Genomic DNA, 24303 nt, shown 5'->3' with positions numbered 1-24303 from the left:
AAGGTTTAATCCTGAATAACTATTCACAGGACCTGTCTACACCTCAAACCCTCAACTGTCTTGAGTTATCCGGTAGAACCGCTATTTCCAGAGCTCTGTACCAGGAAAACCCTCCCATTCCACTTGTCTCTGTTTACTGTGTGTCTGTGAACTATACATGTCAAAGCTGAAGCCTGGGGAGTAAGCATTGCAGAAAATACCCACCTACCAAATATATAAAAACCTCTGCATTCTACTCTCTCTATATATCTGTGTTCTTGGCATACCCAGGGAAATGTAGTACTGTGAGGGAAAAAGGGTCCTTCAGATTTTTCAGTTCTCTCTGCAGACTAGGATTGTCTAGGGAGCAAATCACTGCTGCTGAATTAAATGAAAGCTGTATAACACTGGGTAGACTCCAACGGGGCAATAAGTGAACATTCCATCAGTGCAAGGATTTCTGCTTGTGCAACAGAACATTCTCCTTGGCCTCACCCCCAAATCCGTTCTAGGGGTTCCCCAACTCTTTGTAATGGATCTGGGTAGGGTGCATGTGGAGAGAAGAGAGGAATGAGGAGGGAAGCCTTATTGTGCAAGCAGAAATCCTTGCACGGACTCCATTTCCCCTTCCTCTGTCTTCTCATATGCTGTTGAAATTTAAATGGGCAGCTACCTTTGAAGGTGACCCGGAAACTACAACTAATCCAGAATGCGGCAGCTAGACTGGTGACTGGGAGCGGCCGCCAAGACCATATAACACCGGTCTTGAAAGACCTACATTGGCTCCCAGTACGTTTCCAAGCACAATTCAAAGTGTTGGTGCTGACCTTTAAAGCCCTAAACGGCCTCGGTCCAGTATATCTGAAGGAGTGTCTCCTCCCCCATCGTTCTGCCCGGACACTGAGGTCCAGCTCCGAGGGCCTTCTGGCGGTTCCCTCACTGCGAGAGGCCAAGTTACAGGGAACCAGGCAGAGGGCCTTCTCGGTAGTGGCGCCCGCCCTGTGGAACGCCCTCCCATCAGATGTCAAAGCGATAAACATCTACCAGACATTCAGAAGACATCTGAAGGCAGCCCTGTTCAGGGAAGTTTTTAATATGTGACATTTTAGTGTATCTTTTATCTTTGTTGGAAGCTGCCCAGAGTGGCTGGGGAGAGCCAGCCAGATGGGCGGGGTACAAATAATAAATTATTATTATTATTATATTATTATTTGCCCATGAAACTGTAAAACTCCTGTAAACGTTGGGGCCCCCAGATAAATAATGAATTCCATGCAACCTGTTCCTTTGAGTAGCTCTGAGACACCCTGATTTGCACAATCACAAAAGGAAACTATAAACATATTTCACATAAAGTGCTTTCTTGCATTTCTGCAGTCTTCCATTGTGAGCATTCTGCTTACTTACTCATCGTAAACATCTTCTGTATCCATCCGACGGTAGAATTTGGCTAGTTTCACAGCACAAATGATGGCAGGGATTAGAAATACTGAACAGCCCCCCAAACCAAACCAGAAGGCATTCTAGGGAAGACAAGAAACAACATTGAGGCACTTAATATATTCTCCGTTATCCATATTCCTTCTCACACATTTTCTAGGATTTCCTATAAAGTTCTTCCCAACTCAGAAGGAGGGTGGGACAAGAGCCAGTGTAGATGTGACGTTGCCTCTTTTAAATTGGAACCTGCTAGTCTGTGGAACCATCAACTACAGCAAATTTCAACTGGGATTGATATAACATGGATGACAAGAATGGAAAGAGTTCAACTCTTTGCCACTTTTGTACAAGCTGCTTGGCACTGTTCACAAATGCTCAGTCGCTTGAGATCATGGCATCTCAGATAACAAGATTAAAACACAACATCAAACCCCGTCAGCATTAGTAAGGTAAGGACGACAACAGCTATGGTTCCTAACAAATGTGGAATCGTAGCAATATTAGACTGTTTTGGAAAGCAAGTGCCTTCTGATCGTTTGAACTGAATTCTCCTCCCGCATTAAACAGAAACATTGAACAGAAACAGCAGTTAACCATCTTCAGAGCACCAGTCAGCTGTGGGGCTACGATAGTAGATACTATACACAGTAACAATGGAGTAATGGAATGTGTTGTTCAAAGTTTCAACCCCAGGTTAAGGCTGGAAAAGAATCCAGCCAGTGTGTTTGATACTGAGGTAGCTGGACCAATGGTTGGCTTCAGTATAGGGCAGCTTCCCTCACTCACCGGAACATCCTATATACTGGGCCTCATAATTTGCAACCAAGCAAGCTAAATGCAAGATGCGGGTGGCGCTGTGGTCTAAACCACTGAGCCTAGGGCTTGACGATTGGAAGGTCGGCGGATCGAATCCCTGTGATGGGCTGAGCTCCCGTTGCTCTGTCCCAGCTCCTGCCAACCTAGCAGTTTGAAAGCACGCCAGTGCAAGTAGATAAATAGGTACCGCTCTGGCGGGAAGGTAAACGCCGTTTCTGTGCGCTGCTCTGGTTTCGCCAGAAGCAGCTTAGTCACGCTGGCCACAGGACACGGAAAAACTGTCTGCGGAAGTGGACAAATGCCGGCTCCCTTGGGCTGTAAAGTGAGATGAGCGCCGCAGCCCAGAGTCGTTCACGACTGGACTTTATTGTGAGGGGTCCCTTTACCTTTAAGCTAAATGTGAGCCATTAGCCATGTACTGTGAGCCTGCTCAGTGTTTAACAGGCCTCTGGTTATTCTCCTCAGGAAAGCGTGTGTTATGTACTGAAGTTCTCACCCTGGGCCAGCAGGGGGATACTGTAGATAGTTATGCAAATAAGGGATTGAAAGTGACGTTCAGTGATTGGATAGTTTTAGAAAATTGTTGCAGTTACGTTGTACTGGAGCTCTATATAAGCAGGCTGACTGAACCCTTCAGTTCAGTTCTGTTCTGGCCTGTGAATAAACAAGAGCTGTTTGAAGAATTGCTGTGTCGTCTGATATGTTCACCCACAACTTAACAGTGGGCTGACCTTCATGGCAGTTTTTTGCTGCGCTGAGCTGGAGGGCAGCTTTCAAGCTCTATAGCCCTACAGTATATGCAGAAGGGCTCTTGCACTGCAGAGCCAGACCATGAGTTGGGCAGAGTGAAGCAGCCACCTCAGATGGCAGAAACACAAGAGGCGGTATTTCCAGACACCCTTGTGAAGCTTGCCCTTTGCTTGCCTGGCAGTGGTGAGTCTTTGCAAGGGCTTTTCCTTCAAGGAAAGCTCTTGCGGAGATTCCCCCCGGCACACACATTGTGTGGTTGGAGACGGGACCTTCTGCCTCAGGCGTCCAAATGTCTGAGGCCCTGCCTGCTGTGTTGTGTTTGAGTGGTAGGCACCAGGATGCTATTGCAAGCCCTGTGCTGGCAAATGCTCAGTTTTTACAGAAAGTAAATAAACCAGGGAAACACCTCACCCTCCATAACGTAAGCAGCCAAACCAAAATATACTTGTAAGCCAAGCTAAACTCAACCGGAGTGTGCCATCAGTCTAGCGCTACCCTGGGATGAACACGGCATGCATGTGAAACCCTTACAACAACTTAAAAAAATAAATAAATCACACAAGCACATTGCTTTATTCCAACCAGCCTACGACAAACCGCAATGTATGCGTAGGCCTCAGAAGATTAATATCCTAGCCAGGCTTTCCTCCTTCTGTAAAGAACAACAGATGTAACTTTATCCCTGCTTGCAGTAGAGTAAATTCCTTGGTATCTTAGTGCAATTTTCTGGGTCAGGAAATATTGTTTATACAAGAAATAATAATTTAATGATTACACAGACCAGCCCAATTAGTTCCAGCTGTTAAAAAGGTGGTTTTCCACTTTGCTTTCAACAGACCTGGAGACAGTCTGAACTTGTTCGCCCAGTTATGCGTGAAAAATCCAGGCCCATCCTAAATTAAGCAGCAAAGAAAACAACTCATGGTCCTTTAGGTGGCCTCAATTAGTAGCAGTAATTGCAGGGAATTTCTGAGGAACATTTAGCTTATTCCTTTCTATGTCTTTTGCCAGTTTCCCCCCTCACACAAATATACAACTTCTACATTTCTCAAGGCAACTAGAAAATGCAGATGTTGCTATTTCAGGACAAAAGGAATCAGTGAATGCTGCCACTGTTCAGGAATGCATCCCAAATGTATTTCTGTAAGTCAACAGAAGGAAGTTTTCCATTGCATTTAAATACTGTAAATTTCATTATAAGCTGCTTGATAAAACGATTAGCTAAAAACATATGTCTCCAGACTGGGCAAATGGAAAACCCAAGTTAAAGCTCAAACTTTTGGGACTTTTTAGCTTTTATAAAAAGAGAGAGAGATGAATGAAGATGAAATTGTAAGAGCTTATTTATTGATTTAGTTAGTTATGAGATTTATATCCTGTCTTTCCTCGGGGTTATCGAGGCTCCTATAAAATTATGCATGCTATCTCCCATCGCACTAAAATTCCAGGCCACTCAATGAAATTAATCAGCAGATAGTTGAGAAAGATGGAAGTGCTATTTCATAAAATGCATACTGCCTTTTGCCTTCCCACCCACATGGAAGAAGCACATCTGTGGAACAGATTCCACGTGACTAGGAGAACATCTAAGCAAGTGGCTCATGCACTTAGATAATTTAGATGGCCAGAAGAACCGAAAGGGCATGTCAGGTGGATTTTCAGAAGGGATAGAACCACTGAAAAGACCACTTGTGTTGGAAAAGCTGGGAAAACTGTTGCATCTTTCTTCCAGGGTGGTGTCTATAAATGCTAGCGGTTCTCTAGTCTTAGCATAAGCTGTCTCAGCAGAGAAATAAAAAGATTTAACCCCCCCTCCTTCACAATTTTTTTTCTTGGAAGAATGCAAAATATTCTTACCACAGAATCTGTTATATAGCTGCATAGAAATATATCTATAGCAGTATCGACCACATTGGCAATGGGCTTACATGGTGCCACTTCCATAGCAATCTAGAAGAGATCAGAAAAAATTTCAAGTGCTGAACATTAGATACAGAAAATTCCCAAGAAGAAGCATTTTGTATTAAGCTGGAAAGATACACATATGATTCTGATACCCAATTTGAATTAAGAATATTTGGTAGGATAATTAATGTTATGTTCTAATTTACTATGTTGTTTCTAGTAGCAGGGAAAATGTTTAATTTCCCTTTTTTTCAAAAATGGAAGTTCTCTAAATGGCCTTTGCCCAAGATGTGGGAGTGGGGAGATATCTTACCGATTCCTTCACCCATTCAGCATACTGCTCAAAGTAACCGATTATAGTATCCATATACTTTTTAGTTTCCTTTTGGGAGGGAAAAAAGAAATGGACACATTAAGTTACACACATAAGAATTCAAAATACAATGCACTATGTGTGGGGTTTTTTGTTTTTTTAAAAAAAGACATTAAAACTTACCTGAACAATAACAAACGAAGCATTGTTGTTTATAAGAAGTTGTGCACTATTAACAGCAGTGATCACACTTCTGACTTTCCCCTGGAAGAGAAGGAAAAAGAAGATTATGGGGTGGTGAAAGGAAAAGTATGCTGTTGAACTACCCAAACTGCTAACCATTATACAGTTAAAAGAAAAATTCTGCAACACACAGTCAGAATTACACAAAGAGGAGTAAAAAGCAAACAACTCAGACAGCCACGGCTGGTTCATACATGCATGTTCATTACTTGATGATATAGTGAATCTTGGTTTTGGATTTGAGACTCTTGTCATTCATATGTAAGAGTTTCAAATCCCAAACTAAGATTCACTGTATCATCAAGTACAGTCATACCTCCTGTTACGTTTGCTTCACGTTGCGGCTTTTCAGGTTACGAACGTGGCAAACCCAGAAGTGTTTACTTCCGGGTTCGCCGTGTGCAGAATCAATCTGCGCACTTTGCACATGCGCAGAAGTGCTCTATTGTGATTCGCGCACGCGCAGTAGTGGCACTCTACTTTTGGACTTTTTTGGGTGCAAATATCATTCGTAAATAGAGGTACCACTGTAATTATATATATATATATATATATATATATATGAATTATTTCAAAAAAAAGAATGATATAGATTACCATACAGAACACAGAATGCACAATATTCATATTCATTCATATATATATATATATAAAAGCAGTGATTCAAACAAATGATCTTTCCAAAATAAAAGAACAGTTTGACCATTTCCAGACAGATACAAAATCTCTAAATTTATGGCATCCCTGATACCTTAAAACCAAGTATAAAATATGTAGAATTTGTATATACTGTATGAATAAATACCCTTCTAGTCTCACATTACCATAGTTGAGATTCCAATAGTTGGTAAAACAGTTCCATCTCTCTAGTAGATCACGTCTGCCACTCCTTCCTTCCTTCCTAGCCTTCCTTCCTAGCCTTCCTTCCTTCCTTCCTTCCTTCCTTCCTTCCTTCCTTCCTTCCTTCCTTCCTTCCTTCCTTCCTTCCTTCTAGATCAGTCATTTGATTCATAATGGCCGATTGAATACATTTCACTGACCATTCCTATACTACAAGAACATTTGAGTCCTTCCACTTCCAACTAAACTATCTTAGCTATCAAAACAGAAACCAATTCTATCAGCCTTATATTAGCATTGATTTTATATAGTTCATTATTTTTATTGATGTTTTAAATAGCCTCAAAGTATTTTATACAAAGTCATTCATAAATGGAATGATATAAATAATGCCACGTCAGTCAGTTATTCAGACCTTAATGTATGTCAAACTACATGTGATGTGGGAGGTCTGCAACTCAGTCTCCCAGAATGTTTTTCTTTGGGTGAAAGCAGCTGTGAGGGGCAGGAAAATTTGGACTGGGGCAGGCCAGGAATTGTAAGAACCTGACCCAGGAGATGTAAGTCAAAAGAAGGGACAATGCAGCAGTCTTTTCCATCTCCACAGCTAATAGCAGCTTGTGAATAGGGGCAACTTAAATCAGGAAAACAATGCTAGAGAAAGGGTTGCAGCCCTGATTCAAATTCTTCCATAGCTGCTTTTAACCAAAGACCATAGATTCCCCCATGTCACTTATGGTCCTGAGAGACAGGCAAATGGCTAGACTTATGACATTATAATATTACATCCAAAAAGTTATAAAAGCTTTGTGTGTGGCTGCCACACTGCTACGATTGTTCCTCATCATGAGATAAACAAGCCAGTTGTGAAAGCTTCACGCTATACATTTTTAGGTGTTTTGGAATATATTTAAGTGTACACTTAAAAATTTGAAGGCTGCATGCAGACAAACCACAGTTGGAGGGTTGTGAATGGGCCCTGTGCTCACACGTTCCCTTCCTGTCCCTCCCTTTGTGCAGCTTAATTAATTGCTTCCTGGTTTGAGCAAACCATGGTTTGCTACATTCAACCACAACTTCAGATAAGGAAGCAATTCCATAGACTGCACACATAAGGGGATGTGGGAACACTCAAGCACAGGGATGATTTCCAGTCCAGTGGCGTAGCGTGGGGGGTGCAGGGGGGGCCGGCCGCACCGGGCGCAACATCTGGGGGTTATGGTTAGGGGGCGCAAATCCACGGGTTAGGGGGCCCAAATTACTTGCCTTGCCCCGGGTGCTGACAACCCACGCTATGCCACTGTTCCAGTCCTCTAAACTATAATCTGGAGGATCATCCAGTCACGGCTGTAGTCTCAATACTTCTTAGTATTAACAAATTCCCTTTGTGTAACAAGCTAGCATATCAGAGAGATCACTAAATTTTAACACTTCCCCCTAATATGTAGTTTCCTATGTGGAGATTATTTTGTCTGGTGGACTTTAAAGTGCTCAGCATTGTCTGAATGGAACTGATAATGTTTGGACTCGGTTATCAGGTGAATTTAATGTACAACATTCCATCTCTTCACTAGAGTAAAATGAACACAAAATACTGCCTAGCAAATATGTCGCAAAATAGGTTTTAAAGAAACAACCCTAACGGGGGTTTTATTTCAAGAGAAACAAATGAACAAAAACTTACAGGAAGCTCTGATGATGTTTTCTGCAGGAACCTTATGCTCTGGTTTAAAGTGCTCTGGTTAAAGACACAAAACAAAAGAAGTCTATCACACAAACCTCTTCTACCATATTCCAGAGAAAAAGCTTGATCCGTAAAGCCATATTTCCTGAATGTAAAGCCTTGTAAATACATATCTATTTTAAGTAGAATGGAAACCATTCTTGTGGTGTAGTTTTATGTAGTTTGAAATACAGCTGGAACGTGAATTTACGGTGTCAAATTGTTTTCAATGCTACAAAGTTCAGGCAATAGAGTTCATAAAAATTAAGAAACTACCCTCCCTCCCATTTTATAGACTACAAAGCTCTAGGCCAGGAGCTGCTAATCTTTGGACTTGTGGGTATTATCAAACTGCAATGTCCACCCAGCCTAGCCAGAAAGACCAACAGCCAATGGTAGAGATTGTAGTCAACAACACATGAGCTTCCTCATCCCTTCTCTCGGTGGTCCTACAATTCCATGAATCTGCAGTGTGGACAGGTGTCCACTGTTAAGATTACATGCACACTTCAAGATCTCTATGGGAGAGGTCATTCAGTGTCACAGATGCCGCACCAATTTAAATCCAGGCTTTCCAAGTTCAAGGTCAGAATTACATGTCATGAGAAAGATGGGCTGCCCAATAACAACACCCTATGAGTTTCCACAGTGCCTGCTCCTTGTCATGGGCTGTCACTGGTGAAGAAACATAACATAGTGACATGAATGCAGGCATAGGCAAACTCGGCCCTCCAGATGTTTTGAGACTACAATTCCCATCATCCCTGACCACGGGTCCTGTTAGCTAGGGATGATGGGAGTTGTAGTTGTAGTCCCAAAACATATTGTACATCTTGCACATCTTGTAACTTGTACAACATGTTGAGTGGAAGGGGAGAAACTTGGACTGAGCTGGTGTTTATGGAGTCAGCCCTAATTTATTGGAACATGTAATTACACCCAACTCAGCTTTTATTTATTGGAACATGTAATTTATTGGAACATGTAATTACACCCAGGGATGTGGGTGGCGCTGTGGGTTAAACCAGAGAGCCTAGGACTTGCTGATCAGAAGGTTGGTGGTTTGAATCCCTGTGACGGGGGAGCTCCTGTTGCTCGGTCCCTGCTCCTGCCCACCTAGCAGTTTGAAAGCACATCAAAGTGCTAGTAGATAAATAGGTACTGCTCTGGCAGGAAGGTAAATGGTGTTTCCGTGCGCTGCTCTAGTTCGCCAGAAGCGGCTTAGTCATGCTGGCCACATGACCTGGAAGCTGTACGCCGGCTCCCTCGGCCAATAAAGCGAGATGAGCACCGCAACCCCAGAGTCAGCCACGACTGGACCTAATGGTCAGGGATCCCTTTACCTTTACAGCTTTGTACTATGATGTTGGCTTATAACATGCCATATGCATTTAACAGAGCAGCTGCAAGATGTTATTATGGACCATATGCAAGGACCAGCATCAGTCTACAACCAAGTGTACCGCTGTCTTATACTCTCCCTGTCCCCACTGTTCTGGTTTTTCTGCTTAGGTTTCTCTGCAAAGTGCCATGTACCGCATAACATCATCAAGTTGGTAAAAGTATCACACTGAGGCTGAATGTGGAGTCCCTGATCTGAAATGTGTCTAAAGCCCCCACTTGCAGTGTTTAAGAAAGGAAAGGCACTTACCCTAGCTCTAACATATTTCTTGACAGTCAGTTTTTGGAAAAAGAAATATTGAGAATGATTAAGAGTTAATTAGAAGAGCGAGGGGGGAGGAAGGAAACAAGCAGAGAAGAACACAAGTACTTTTCAGCAAGGAAATTATTTCAAAACAAAATACAGCATCACGAAGCAGCAGTAAAATCACAAAAAAAGCCAAATTATAGCCTAACGTGTAGAAAGATATGAAATGCCACAACTGGCCCTTCCTCGGCTCAACTCAGCTTTACACAACTTGTATGCTGGATGCTAAAAGAAACTCTGCTTAGTTTTAAAAGCAGAAACGGGAGAGAAAGCTTCAGATTTCTTCCTCATAGCTGTGCCAGGGAATAAGAGGGTAGTGCACTAAACATAAAACCATAGTTTAGTTTACACACAAAAAAGGACGCTAAAAGTTTACTCCAGAAAATCTTTGTACAAGAAGCATCGTTGTGTAAAGTCTAGAAATTGCATGAATGGAGGCAGTCTTGACTGATATCCCAAACTGATTTGTAGCTTGTTGAATACACTTTCCCAATCATGTCCTAGCCCAATAACTGCAAAGTTTTGGTTTTTTTTACCATTGCTTGCTCCAATGGAACAACTTGTTGGTTATGTATCACGCGGATACTATTTGCATGTCCTTTTAATGCATTTTCTAATGCTCCTTTAGGCTGCAAAGACAAACAAACAAGTTACTAAACAGCTTACAATTCAGGATAAATAAGTCTTCTTTTCCAAAGAAGTGAGTCATTTCTCATTCTGTGTCAGAAACAGCAAAATGCCATTAAAGTTCTAAGAAAATATACGCCCTTCTACCAATTCTTGTGAGTTGTTATTTAGATACAGTGGTGCCCCGCAAGACGAACGCCTCGCAAGACGAAAAACCCGCTAGACGAAAGGGTTTTCCGTTTTGGAGGCGCTTCGCAAAACGAATTTCCCTATGGGCTTCCTTCGCAAGACGAAAGCCCATAGGGAAATCTCCAGGGACAGCGGGGAAGTGCAGCGCGTCTTCCCCACTGTCCTCGGACCTCCTCCGAAGCCTGGCGATGGGACGGAGAGCTCTCCGCCCCATCGCCAGCCTCCTCCGAAGGCTTGCGGTGGGAGGAGGGCTTTCCTCCCCACCGCCAACATTCAGAATGCTGTTCTGAATGTTGGCAGTGGGGAGGAAAAACCCTCCTCCCACCGCAAGTCCCGGGAACAGAGGAGAAGCGCTGCGCGCCTTCCCCTCTGTTCCTGGACCTGTCCTGAAGGCTTGCGGTGGGAGGAGGGCTTTCCTCCCCACCGCCAACATTCAGAATGCTGTTCTGAATGTTGGCAGTGGGGAGGAAAAACCCTCCTCCCACCGCAAGTCCCGGGAACAGAGGAGAAGCGCTGCGCGCCTTCCCCTCTGTTCCCAGACCTGTCCTGAAGGCTTGCGGTGGGAGGAGGGCTTTCCTCCCCACCGCCAACATTCAGAATGCTGTTCTGAATGTTGGCGGTGGGGAGGAAAAACCCTCCTCCCACCGCAAGTCCCGGGAACAGAGGAGAAGCGCTGCGCGCCTTCCCCTCTGTTCTCGGACCTGTGCTGAAGGCTTGCGGTGGGGAGAAAAGCCCTTCTCCGCACCGCCAGCCTGGCAAGCAGTCTCCATAGGAACGCATTAATTGATTTTTAATGCATTCCTATGGGAAACCGTGCTTCGCAAGACGAAAAACTCGCAAGACGAAAAAACTTGCGGAACGAATTAATTTCGTCTTGCGAGGCACCACTGTACTTTCCCCACACGGCTGTTTCTCTTTGCAATACTGAAAAAACGAAGTTCAAATACTGAAAAATATGTTCTGGTAAACTTTAATTTTTATCCAGTTATTGGGATAAATACATTTTCCTTTAAGATAAATGACAATTATTTTTCCAGTAGACCAAAAGGTGCAATGGCGCCCTCCACTGAGATATTTAATTATGGAGAAATACTTATTGGAAGCAAATGTACGCTTCCTGCCCCTTTTTCCTGGATGAGTTGTTGAAGGGAAATCTCTCTGCGAGTGCCAAGCAGGAAGATGTTATGCCTCATGTTAGCAACACTGGCCAGGTGGAACATGCAAAGCTGACTCAGGTTAATGCCCACTGCCAGCAATTATTTTTATGCCAAATAAAGTACAGATAAATTCACCCAAGTTCTGCTTTCGCAGGCATCCTACTTTGCTAGCTCATATGGTCCACTTTAAGGACATACACAGCATCTTGTATTAATCCTGTCTTCCAGGTAAGTCATCAGAATGCTTTAGGTGAGCTTGGCTAAGCAGATATCTACTTTAAAAATATATTCTTCCATTTACAGCCACGCCTCAACAATGGAAAGTGGAATACATTCAGAATAAACATGTTGTGATTCGAGTACCCGCCCCCACTTTGGGTTAATAAAGACACGTGGACACAGTATATTAGGTTAATGGGTTAGAAAAGGCCACAACTTTATTGATTACAGCATGTGAGAAGGTATTGACTTAGGCAGTGGATAAGAGCAAATTTGACTCCACCCACTCGGAGAGGGGTGAGTCTGACGAGTAGGGGGAGCCTGTTGATGCCAATACAACTATAAGGTCTCCCCTGATGTCACCGGGGGTCGTGCCATGGCCCCCCGCCACATAGGGCATCGGACAGGATCCACGACCGCCAGATTCCTTATTCGGAATACCCATAATTGAAGGGGTAGGCGATGGCCACACCTTGCCCTTCCTTACACCAACAACACATTCCAATGCCTAACCGCCAAATACCAGGAAAGTTGTGACAATTGCTACGAGGTAGGCAAAAAAACCCAAGAGGCCAGTGCCAATTTGCCAATTGGAAAAAAACTCCTACCAGGCCCCCTGGGCAACCAGGGCGACCAACCATGGGTCCATAGCAAGGTTAAGCGAAAAGCTACGCCCTAAAGGGAGTGGTGGGTGGGTGACTCGCAAAAATCGGCAGCGCAATGGCGGGGAGAGCTGGCGCGGCCGCATTTGGGCGGCTAAACCACACCTCCCGCAGTGTCTCCCGATTGTGCCCAGCTGGGAGGTGTGGCGCGCCAGCGATGATGGCAGGGCAGGGGGCAGAACGCCCCCTGCATGACGCGAGGATCTGGTCCCGCTCACAACCCCTCCCCTCCGGAAGGAGGAGAGGCTTTCTCATCACAGTTTCATTTCAATCAAATCAAAACTCACCAATTGGTCTGCCCGTGCTTCCAAATCATTAGCAAAGGACAAGAGATCCACTTTGGTAACGCTCTTATTGATCTGCAGAAGACAGAGGCAAAAATCAGATCATTGTAGCACTGAGAGAAAGGGATTGTTAGGCTTCTGGTAGTAGTTGAGCAATATTGTTGCTCTGAATTAAAATTGGAGGCACACTCGAGTCTTACAACTGAAAAGACTGGAAGAAAGCACACAACATCTTGCACAGCAAATACACAGTGGATGACCTCCTCAGAGGACATGAAGTTTTGGTCTCCCAGTGTGAGAGAGATGTGACCTTGCAGGTGTCTAAAAATTGCATACCCAAAGCCCAATAGGTGCATTCAATACTGAATTTACCCGTATTTTTCGCTCTATAAGACGCACCAGACCACAAGACGCACCTAGTTTTTGGAGGAGGAAAACAAGAAAAAAAATATTCTGAATCTCAGAAGCCAGAACAGGAAGAGGGATAGCTGCGCAGTGAAAGCAGCAATCCCTCTTTCTGTTCTGGCTTCTGGGATATCTGCGCAGCCTGCATTCGCTCCATAAGACGCACACACATTTTCCCTTACTTTTTAGGAGGGAAAAAGTGAGTCTTATAGAGCAAAAAATACGGTATTTCTCATGGAGTACTAGCCATTCTCTCAAGCCACACTAGGGAGCACTAGTACACAGAGCTTAAATCAGTTGCTTCAAAGGTATATGGTGATTTCATTGCAGTTTGAGATGAGTATATACAGGTGAGCGCTTATATCTTTAAAAGGCATGCCTTGGTATCAAATACCTGCATTTACTGGGGTGGGGGGTTGGGAAAAAACTCTCTAAACCACATGAAAACAGAACTTACCTCCCCAGTGTCTTACCTCTGACAGATATGCTGCAAAGTTTATCTCATTTATTCCCGAGGAACTGAAATTCATCAAATTCTCCTTTCCCCTCTCATCAAGCAAGACTATATTGCTTAGATTTATATTAATATGCTTGATTTTCAGCGATACATCGTCTGCATACTATAGGAGACAAAAGCAGGAGGAAGCAGCTCTCATCAAACATTAGAACATTTACAACAGCAAGTGGAACAATTCCTACTGCCAGCTTCTCATTTGAGACACACACAGCTTTCATCTTGACATGCAGCAGAACTATTGTGGTAAAGTTATTGTTTGTCATTTTCTCTTCTATCGATTTTTTTAACTGCCTTGAGTGTTTCATAGAAGAAAGACAGGACAAAACATTCTGAAATGAATAAACAGAATATCACCACTTGAGACTGCGGATAGGAAATATTTTTTTTCTGAATGCATCATTTCATTTCATATTATTTTTAAATTATTCCTGTAGGAAAGTGCTGTGCTAGACACTTCTTTTCTATTAAAAAAATATTTTTTTACTGTATGTAAAAATGTATTCTCCTCTACATGCTATGAAATACCCAGACCCTATTCTAATTAAATCAGGACTCTGCTGCCCCATTCAGACAAAATTCAGTGAGTAACTAGTGTACAGAAATGGCCAGAAATGGCCGTCACTATAAAATTCAGGTGTGCCCAAACCTTTTTCAAAGAGGCCCAGATTTGATGAAGTGAACATGTGTGAGGGCCGAACAAAGTTACCCCAAAGTTACTGAGCTTTTTTTAGGATTGAAGTTTACCCCAAAGTTGTTGGACTTTTTTTAGGATTGAAGTTGTTGAGCTTTCTTTACGATTTTACCCGAATGTTGTTGAGCTGTTTTTAGGATTTTACCCTAGGACATATACTGCCACGGGGACCGGATTAAATCAACTGGTGGGCTGGATTAGGCCCCCAGAGCAGACTTTGGACATGCCAGATGTTGTTGGACTACAACTCCCATCATCCCTGAGCTCTGGCCTTGCTAGCTAGGGGTGATGGGAGTTGTAGTCCAACAACATCTGGGGACCCACAGGTTGAGAAAGGCTGTTCTACAGGCTTGCAGCCCCTGGAATTCTGTCCAGGAAGGAAGGCAGGCCTTTGGCTGAAAGAGGTTTCCTGCCCATGATCTGCTGGCTTGGGCTGATTTTTCATCAATATGGCACTCAGCTCAACCGGAGGGGCAGCAAAAGTAACGGAGGAGTGGATGGGCGGGCTGGCTGAATAAATAAACTAAATCCAGGTAAGACCTAAGTTATTTATTTTTAAAAGAAGACTGCAGACATTCAGCACTAAAGTACCCATTATACTATAGGTTAAGCTCACAACCGGGACACGGGTGGCACTGTGGTCTAAACCACAGAGCCTAGGGCTTGCCGATCAGAAGGTCGGCAGTTTGAATCCCCACGACAAGGTGAGCTCCCGTTGCTCGGTCCCTGCTCCTGCCAACCTAGCAGTTCGAAAGCATGTCAAAGTGCATGTAGATAAATAGGTACCGCTCTGGCGGGAAGGTAAACGGTGTTTCCGTGCACTGCTCTGGTTCGCCAGAAGCGGCTTAGTCATGCTGGCCACATGACCCAGAAGCTGTCTGTGGACAAATGCCGGCTCCCTCAGCCTATAGAGCGAGATGAGCGTGCAACCCCAGAGTCGTCCGCGACTGGACCTAACGGTCAGGGGTACCTTTACCTTATGCTCACAACCGATATTAACTTACCATGCTAACATTCAGAAGTTCATGGATGTTGAACAGGTTTTCCAGGCGCAGGGTAGTATAAAGGCCTTTGTTTTCCTTGCAATCACTAAAGACACATGTAAAATAAACACCAACAGGTTAACAAAAATAGCTGGCAACATTGGCCATCAAAAATCCCCCTTTTTAGATAAGGATGCCAGATATCCAAATGCACTTGTGAGAAATAATAGTGTCCTTGAGAACTATTTCCAGGTGGCCGAGGAAAACTTGTGTTTCACAAACATCCACAAGCAGACCTCCCTTGAAAACCCATATACCACCTCTTTTGAAACAGAAAGGAGCTAGTCAGTTTGCAATATGTTGTGGAAGTCTGCCAGCGGTACTGGATTACCCAAGAGGCATGTGCTTAGGGTACCAGCAAAACAGGTGCACAAAAAGAGTTTTTTTAAAAAAATATGATTTTTTTTTTTAAAAAAAGCATTGAAGCAGTCATTACGGGAAAAATCAGAATTTTCTTAGATTTTCCTTTCAGATCACTACAGACTCTCCCCCCCCCCAATTTTCTGTCCTTGCTGATTCCCATCTAAACCTGAAGGAGTCCTACTAATTTATATTGAAATAATATGAGGAAATCAGATTCGGCAATAAATCTATTTTTATTATTGATAGACTCTTCTGACTTATATGTACTTGACTGATTTTTCTTCCTTTTGTGTGTGTGTGAGAGAGCAGAGATTTAAAGGGGGGTATCTATAAGAAATGGAAGATGACGAAGGAGGAGGAGACACATGTAGTCAACAATTGCAGGGAGCTCAGGTGGGCTAAAGCTCAGAACGAGTCCAGACTTGCATAAAGAGGTTAAAAATAATAAAAATGGTGGCTTTTTGTCTATGTTTGAAGTCGGAGGAAGAACAAGTAAGTAAATCTGAGTGGAGAAGAAGAGAAATACTATTGGGTGACAGAGAAAAGGTGGAACTCCTCAACATCTACTTTGCTTCTGTCTTCTCCCCAAAGGAAAAGAGTGCACAAGCTGGTGATAACAGAATAAATGATATGGCAAGGGAGTTGCAGCCCAAGACAGGAAAAGAGGAGGTCTCACAAAAAGGCAGTTTTAGTGACATTTTGAAACATGTAAACCTCAGTTTAGTCAATGAGCTTCAATCGTGTAGCAGTGCAAAATTTCAAATAAGCCATAACTGCATTTGTTTATATCATAAGACATGCAGAGTTACCTGTAAACTTTTTCAAATGTCAAGTCAATGTTTGGATTTTTTAAAATGATTCCAGAAAGATAGTATTTCAGCTGCTGATTCAGCAAATATGGTGTATCCAAAACCTGGAAAACAACGAAAAAACCGATGTTCTTTTTCTCTACATCACAATTCTAAGAGCTTTACATATAAAATTGAAGCATCTCATGTGATTTCTTGAGTCTACTGTAGTCTGGTTTCAAGAAAAACCATGGACCTTAAGGTTAGAGAAATCATGCACAATCTATTCATGTCTTAATTGGTTATAGACTTAAACCAATCCTGAGTTTGGTTTTAGCACCTGAGGCTGCAAACTTTTATAAGCAAATAGGTAACACACACCTTTTCTATAATCTGATCACCTAATTTAGACTGATTAGGAACTCATTAAAATAATAATGTCTTAGGATATGAGAAGTTTTAGATGATATGAAGGCCGTGAGACCAGCAAGAATTTGCTACGTCCAAGTGAGACACATTTTATTGTTGCTTAGGAAATTTAACAATTTGAGAAAGAGAAAGCCCTCAGCTTAGGTGAAAAGTCTGGTAAGTCAAATTTATTCTTTGCTGTTGAGCTTCCCCAAAATTTCGTGAAAAACCTGGGAAAGGATCTACAAATGACAGAATGGACTTGAGATCTGGAGAAATGTAATTTTTGAACTGTCCTCTGCTGACCTGAAAGAAGACTTCTTTTGAAATTCAGTTTCGTTAGGCCCCGTTTAAAATTATAACGTGTCATTTGATCTGTACTGGCACTTTTAAACAATGCAATTTTTGGACATGGTCCATAACAACCCCTCTGGAATGTGTTATTAATCTAGATTTATTTTGTAGCCCTGACTTCACTGTTATGTATCCTAAGTGTGACCTAGAATTGACAGTGACTAGATTATAGTCACTAAGATGTGCACTGAGGCCAATTAGAAGCCAATTAGGGACACAGGAAGCATCTTATACCAGATTATACTATGATGATGGTATAAGATGACGAGGCTACAATCCTATACCCACTTACCTGGGAGTAAGCTCCACTGAATTCAATGAGACTAACTTCTGAGTTGACAGAGACTGAGGGGTGCTATAAAGAGACTGAAGTAGGAACCTGAAAGTCCAAGTTCAGATCTCTCCTCTGCTAGGAACAACACACACACACACACACACACACTCAGGTCCATTCACCAAACTGCAACAGGGTGATAATACTATTAATTTACCCTATAGCGCTGCTGATGGGATAACAAGATGTAGAGGAAGTGCTTTAAGCAAAAAACAGCACTATGTAAATATAAATGATTATCTAGTGTAGGTAAACATTGAAGTTATGCTATCTAAGGCAGTGTTTTTCAACCTTTTTTGGGCAAAGGCACACTTGTTTCATGAAAAAAATCACGAGGCACACCACCATTAGAAAATGTTAAAAAATTTAACTCTGTGCCTATATTGACTATATATAAAGTAATTCTCTTGAATAGGAATCAAATAAACACAAAGAAAGTATTTTATAATTACTTTATTATGAAATAGTAAGTAAACAGAAATATGAAAAATTATAAAATACTTTATTTTTAAATCTTTCAAATTTTCAATTTTTCACACGGCACACCAGGCAACATCTCGCGGCACACTAGTGTGCCGCGGAACAGTGGTTGAAAAACACTGATCTAAGGCAATGCTGACTTCAATGTGTTTTTCCATTGTTGTTGATCACTTAAAGGCCTTGATATGAGGAATCTTACTTTGAATAAACTCCTGTCTTCAAATGGTTCACAAACAAGCTTCTCCATATTTCCTCCCGTAATGAAAGTGACCACTACTATTAGCATCAGAACCCAGGAGAAAAGAAAACTGAATCCCACTCCGCTGAAACAAAACGAGGGAAAAATAATAATACATCATATGAGTTGGTTTAAGAGCCATTTGAAAAGGACCAACTAAAATCAACTTACTGAATCGTGACAAGGAAAACAAAGACAAGCAAAGTGATTCTTAATAAAACAAGCACGGCGCACAAATTTATACCATAGCATTCCTAGCAAAGATTGCTGTCATATAAGCTCACATGAGCAAGTATTTGTTGTATCTGTCACACACAGAGACCCATCCCAGTTTGGGGAAGAGTGTCAACTGTGATGAGAATTTGTGAAAACAAGGAGGCAAATCAGAACCTTAGAGGACATAGCCCAGGTAAAACCAGGGACGTTCCTAGGGGACCAGATTTATCGGACCATACCAGCCCCCTACCTTGCAGAAATCCACTATGTGGAATACCGCAGACTTTTTACAGCGGCTAGATTAAATGTCCTTGACTCTGCAATATTGTGGGGAAGGTACAGGGGAGTACCATACGCCCAGAGAACCTGTCATTGTGCCATGGGTGTGGTTGAGTCCACCGAACACATTCTCTTGACTTGCCCTTCTTATGCAGAGCTTAGACAAATTTTTATAGATCCACTCCTATGTCAATTTAGCTTCCTACCCAGAGAAAACCAGGTTTTACACTTGCTGAATAATGTCACTAGAGCTATACCTTCCTTGGTAGCCAAATTTCTTTTTTTAGCTTTTAAGCGTCGTAAGACTATAATTGACTGTATTGATACGGGGCTATCTGTTTAGCCCATTTTAGTGTTGGCTAAGCTCTAAAATCTTCCTGGATGTTTAACTGTGTATTGACAAATGTACTTTTTTCTGACTGACGGTCGAATAAAAGGTTGATGATGATGAATCAGAACCTTGAGGGTAAGCGTAGCTTTCAAGTAACAGGAACCAAGAACTTCCAGACTAAGGGTTGGAATTGGCGGCAATCTGTCCTTTCAAGTGAAGAAGACAGCATTACAGTGCAATTCTAGCCATGTCTACTGAGAAGTAAGTCCCACTCAACTGGCGCTGTGGGTTAAACCACAGAGCCTAGGACTTGCCGATCAGAAGGTCGGCGTTTCGAATCCCTGCAACGGGCTGAGCTCCCGTTGCTCGGTCCCTGCTCCTGCCAACCTAGCAGTTTGAAAGCACATCAAAGTGCAAGTAGATAAATAGGTATCGCTCCAGCGGGAAGGTAAACGGCGTTTCCATGCGCTGCTCTGGTTCCCCAGGAGCGACTTAGTCCTGCTGGCCACATGACCTGGAAGCTGTACGCTGGCTCCCTCAGCCAATAAAGTAAGATGAGCGCTGCAACCGCAGAGTTGGTAACGACTGGACCTAATGGTCAGGGGTCCCTTTACCTTTAATCCCAGGTAAATGGGGTTAGGATTGCAGCCTTAGTACTTTCCCATAAGTGGACCCCTTGGAGGGGGGGGGGGAAGCATTAGAATAATCTTTGAGGAACAGCTTAAAAGTTCTCTCTTCCACCCACTTTTCGATTTCCTCCTTTGAGACTTCAGATGGATTTTGAAATGCCTGCTTCAAACAGGTTTGCTTTAGAGACTGCAGTGAAACACTCCTTTTATACCCTAATTAGCATTAGCTTTTCTGAAGTCTTCAATTCCCAGGATGGTTTAAAAATAGTTGCTTGCTGCCAAAGGCAGTTTCATCACAGCAATAGGATTCAATATTCTTTTCTCTGTTAAAGAAATTAGCCAGATCAGACACTATAGAGCTTTTTCTAATCTCCCCCCCCCCTTTTTCTTCTAATTCTTCACATCTAATTAAGGGCCCCTTCATAAATCACATGACAGCAAACTTGGTTTTCTCACCAAGTGTACATGGAGCAGTCACCTGGAGTTCTCAGACAAGCATACCTGTATGGTACAAGCGCCTGCAAGCAAATATTGGTCACATTTACATGTGACACGTTTAGGTCTGTATAAATAGCATGCACATCTAAACAATATCATTTGTGACACATGAACCCACACTAACTTTCTCCAACGTATCTTCCATTGCTCTGTATAAAGATCAGATATTTTAGAAAGGCTCACATTTTAATGTCATTAGATTGCAGAGGGCTCTCTCACTATCTTTTTAGGAATTCAGTCAGCTCTCTAAAGGATCCACAGTGTTTGCTTAAAAGACCTTTAATTTTTAAAATAATTTAATATCCTGCCTCAGGAAGGAATTCAAAAGCTCACACGCCATATTGAGAACATCCATTGATGCAACAAAAAGGATTTATTTTGTTTTCTTTCTTTCTTTCTTTTTCTTTCTTTCTCCAAACTTATTCTGTCAATGCAGCCCTCTTAATCTGGTGACATTCTTTGTTTTTTATGTTTTCATTAAAGATTTTTCTCGCTATTACAAAAGTACTTATGCTGTCTCTGTTTTCCGTTCATAGAATCTTTGCTACAGATCTGTTATATTTGATGTGAGACACTAATGTTATAGACAGTGTAAGGCTGGGGAATATTCTGAAACAAACAGGAAGGACTCACGCCATCAGGAAGTTTCCTCCAGTGTTTGAGATACAGCCTCTCGTTGTTGGAGTGGCATCTTTGTCATAACCACAGGTACCACATAACAACCCCAGGTAATAAAACACAAGGATCAATATCACCATGCAGCAGAGAATTAAGCAACCCAGCCACCTAGACAAATCAATAAAAATACAATTGTCACATTAACATGCATGGCAGTGGGCAATTTAAACACAGATTCAGGACAAGAAAACCTACAAGCTAGAAAGCAGTTGTGTGTTGGGAGAATAAAGGCATGCAAACATTTAAACATTAAAAAAAACATGTCACTGGTACATCCTTGAATTTATAGTAGCCTCAAACCAGCTTTAGAAAGCCTATATTGGAGTCCTGCACCCTAAAATGAGATGGAAAGAAGAAAAAGATATACAAGGTGACAGAATCTGCTTTGTTTATTTATTTCAGCACCCCCTACTTCTTAAACACTATGATTGGAATGCACTGGAAAAATCCACCAAAATAAGATTTCCACACCCTCATTGAGATATGTGCATTTACACAATCACCTAGGTTTCGTTTGTCAGAAAAGAAAAGGGGAAAATTGGGGGTGGAGGGAGGTTGTGTGCTCCAAAATTTTGGATAAACCAAGGAAAGAAAGCTATTCAGAGGGTTGGGGACTACCTGAACTGTTTCAATATATCTTGTTCATTGCACAATCCAATTTGGGAACACAAAATCTTCCCTAAGACACCCAGATTTGCTTTGTGATTTGGGATATATACAGAGCCAATCCACAACCCTACTAGACACTTTCACCTCACTGTGTATAAGGTGGAATCTACACATATATAAAAAACTGCTGTGAAAATGCTTTTTTAAAAAAAAACGTTTTGAAAAATATATTGAATTTGTCATAGCTCACCATCGCCACCAGGTGTCACATTTGTACACTGCACTTTACAGCACACTTAAAACATTTTATCTGCAGCGGTACAGCTGAGTCATCAGTCACCTGTTTAGTATCAGTTTTACTGGTGTTAATCCCCAGTGCTCGCACTATGCATTTTTACCACTTACAAGACTCACAGCTTCCCCCAAAGAATATTGGGAAGAAAAGTTTGTTAAGGGTGCTGAGAGTTGCTAGGAGACGCTGCACACAGATACAGTTCTCAGCACCTTTAACAAACTACAGCTCCCAGGATACTTTGAGAGAAGTCATGCCTGCTAAGTGGTGCAAGTGTTTTAATGTATGATGTGGATGTGAGGCGGCACACTCACTGCAGTGTGGCCCTTTGCGCATCAATATCCAGATAGTATTACGTACCTGTAGAAATCATACTGCTCCACCACTGGAAAATATTCTTGAGCATATGTCTCACCCTGAGTAAGATATAGGGTGAAGTCTGCTATTATCTTGTGGATGGGAAGCATTTTAGTAAAGCTTGTGATATTTGAACCAACAGCTTCCAGTACATTTTTAATATCTGAAATAAATGAATGTGTTTATGATGATTATTATAAGGCTACACAAGATAAAACTATTTGTCACATACTAAAAAAAAAAAAAAAGCTTGTTGGGTTGCAGCTCTAGGCAGCAGAATAAGGCATGAAACTGAAAAAAGCAAGCCACAAATACAATTTCAATGTAAAATGGCATTTTAATGTGCACACTCTCTCTCTCTCTCTCTCTCATACACACACAAAACATACATACAAATGTAGTGCTAAATGTAGCGCATGTTGATGCAAGCCACAGTTTTTGGCTTATGTGTACTGAAATTGTGGTCTACAGGTAAACCTGTGTCTGGGGTATTCCACTTCAGATTGCTGTGTGTGTGTGTGTGTGTGTGTGTGTGTGTGTGTGTGAATCTCCTGAGGTTGTACAGCCCAGACACAGATTTCTCACTTCAGTGAGACCAGACCAAAGAATAGAGTGTCTTCTCTAGGCAGTTTCTGTATTATAATCACCAGGTTAAAAACTTGAAAGGTGTTATGTACTGAAGTTCTCACCCTGGGCCAGCAGGGGGATACTGTAGATAGTTCAGGTCCACATATGCAAATAAGGGATTGAAAGTGACGTTCAGTGATTGGATAGTTACAGAAACTGGTTACTGTTGCGTTCTAGTGGAGCTCTGTATAAGCAGGCTGGCTGAACCCTTCAGTTCAGTTCTGTTCGGGCCTGTGAATAAACAACAGCTGTTTGAAGAATCGCTGTGTTGTCTGATATGTTCACCCACAACTTAACACTGGCGACGAGGATGGGATGGATGGACAACAGAGCAGAGTCAGATGCAACCACCCTCTGAGCGGAGCTGAATCACTGAGCTGAAACACTGAGCGAAATCACTGAACGTCACTTTCGATCCCTTATTTGCATATGTGGATCTGAACTATCTACAGTATCCCCCTGCTGGCCCAGGGTGAGAACTTCAGTACATAACAAATCCCAATTTACCATAAGCCTCTTACTTTCTAGAGAGAAATCTCTATCTGGTCCACATTTTGGATATGCATGCAATCCTCACCCAATCTAGAATGTAATACATGAACTGGGTTGTACCATGTTTATTTGCACACAATCTCTGATATCCAATAATAGTAATAAAAACAGTTAACGTATGCAAACACTGCAAAGCCCAGTTTACCACTTTCTCAACCCAGCATTGGGTGGGACCGCAAGACAGGGAGATTCACTGTGGGCTGAGAGTTGTGTCTGGAAGTAACAAGTAATCTGGACCCATAGAGTGAGCCCTGCGTTTAGCCCCACCTCAGAAAACAGAAATAATGAACATTGGCTGCTTTTAAATTACTAATAATTTCAATCAGTCTGTGCAACAAACATGATAAATTTCATCCCTAATGCCTACACAGTAGCAGCAGATATTTTTAAAGCTATCTAATGCCACTTTGTTGGAAAAACAATATCATGCAAAAGGAGTATAAGCACACTGTTTAAAGTTCCTATGATGGAAAGAATGGGCAACCGTGACTTTCAATATGCATTAAAAGTAATTTTGAATTTTAAAATCCAACCATTGTGTCAACATATGCCAAAATGAACCCCATTTCAAAAATTTAGTGTCTCTACATGAAATCTTAGGAGTTCACATGCCCCCCAAATCGAGGTATATCTCTTTTCACTGAGATAACATGCCATAATCATTCTATTTGAGAAGTAAAGTACTTGGAACTGCTCTCACTTATTTTATTCATCTGCAATGAATCCGCTGTAAGTGTGGGACACAGGTCAGACCAAGTG

At 42.2% G+C, this 24303-nt stretch overlaps 1 protein-coding gene across 9 annotated transcripts in view; it reads right to left on the bottom strand.

Moving 5' to 3' along the window:
• PROM1 (prominin 1) overlaps window positions 1–24303 on the bottom strand; it is a 254938-nt gene that overhangs the window by 5310 nt on the left and 225325 nt on the right. For 7 of the 9 annotated variants that reach the window (XM_081925572.1, XM_081925575.1, XM_081925579.1 and 4 more), the window contains 14 exons: window positions 22369–22528; window positions 21063–21215; window positions 18438–18561; window positions 16684–16787; window positions 15473–15557; window positions 13734–13880; window positions 12859–12930; window positions 10254–10346; window positions 9661–9678; window positions 7971–8024; window positions 5387–5467; window positions 5204–5272; window positions 4843–4935; window positions 1387–1502 (listed from right to left, as the gene is read on the bottom strand). In XM_081925572.1, coding sequence (XP_081781698.1) covers window positions 1387–1502; window positions 4843–4935; window positions 5204–5272; window positions 5387–5467; window positions 7971–8024; window positions 9661–9678; window positions 10254–10346; window positions 12859–12930; window positions 13734–13880; window positions 15473–15557; window positions 16684–16787; window positions 18438–18561; window positions 21063–21215; window positions 22369–22528 — 1369 coding nt within the window. The remainder of the gene's footprint in view (window positions 1–1386; window positions 1503–4842; window positions 4936–5203; window positions 5273–5386; window positions 5468–7970; window positions 8025–9660; window positions 9679–10253; window positions 10347–12858; window positions 12931–13733; window positions 13881–15472; window positions 15558–16683; window positions 16788–18437; window positions 18562–21062; window positions 21216–22368; window positions 22529–24303) is intronic. The other 2 variants (XM_081925574.1, XM_081925577.1) reach the window with 1 other exon arrangement.

The sequence above is a fragment of the Podarcis melisellensis genome, assembly GCF_964234715.1.
Source record: "Podarcis melisellensis genome assembly, chromosome: 9".
In the NCBI taxonomy this organism is placed as follows: Eukaryota; Metazoa; Chordata; class Lepidosauria; order Squamata; family Lacertidae; genus Podarcis; species Podarcis melisellensis.
This window is presented reverse-complemented; position numbering and strand designations above follow the sequence as displayed.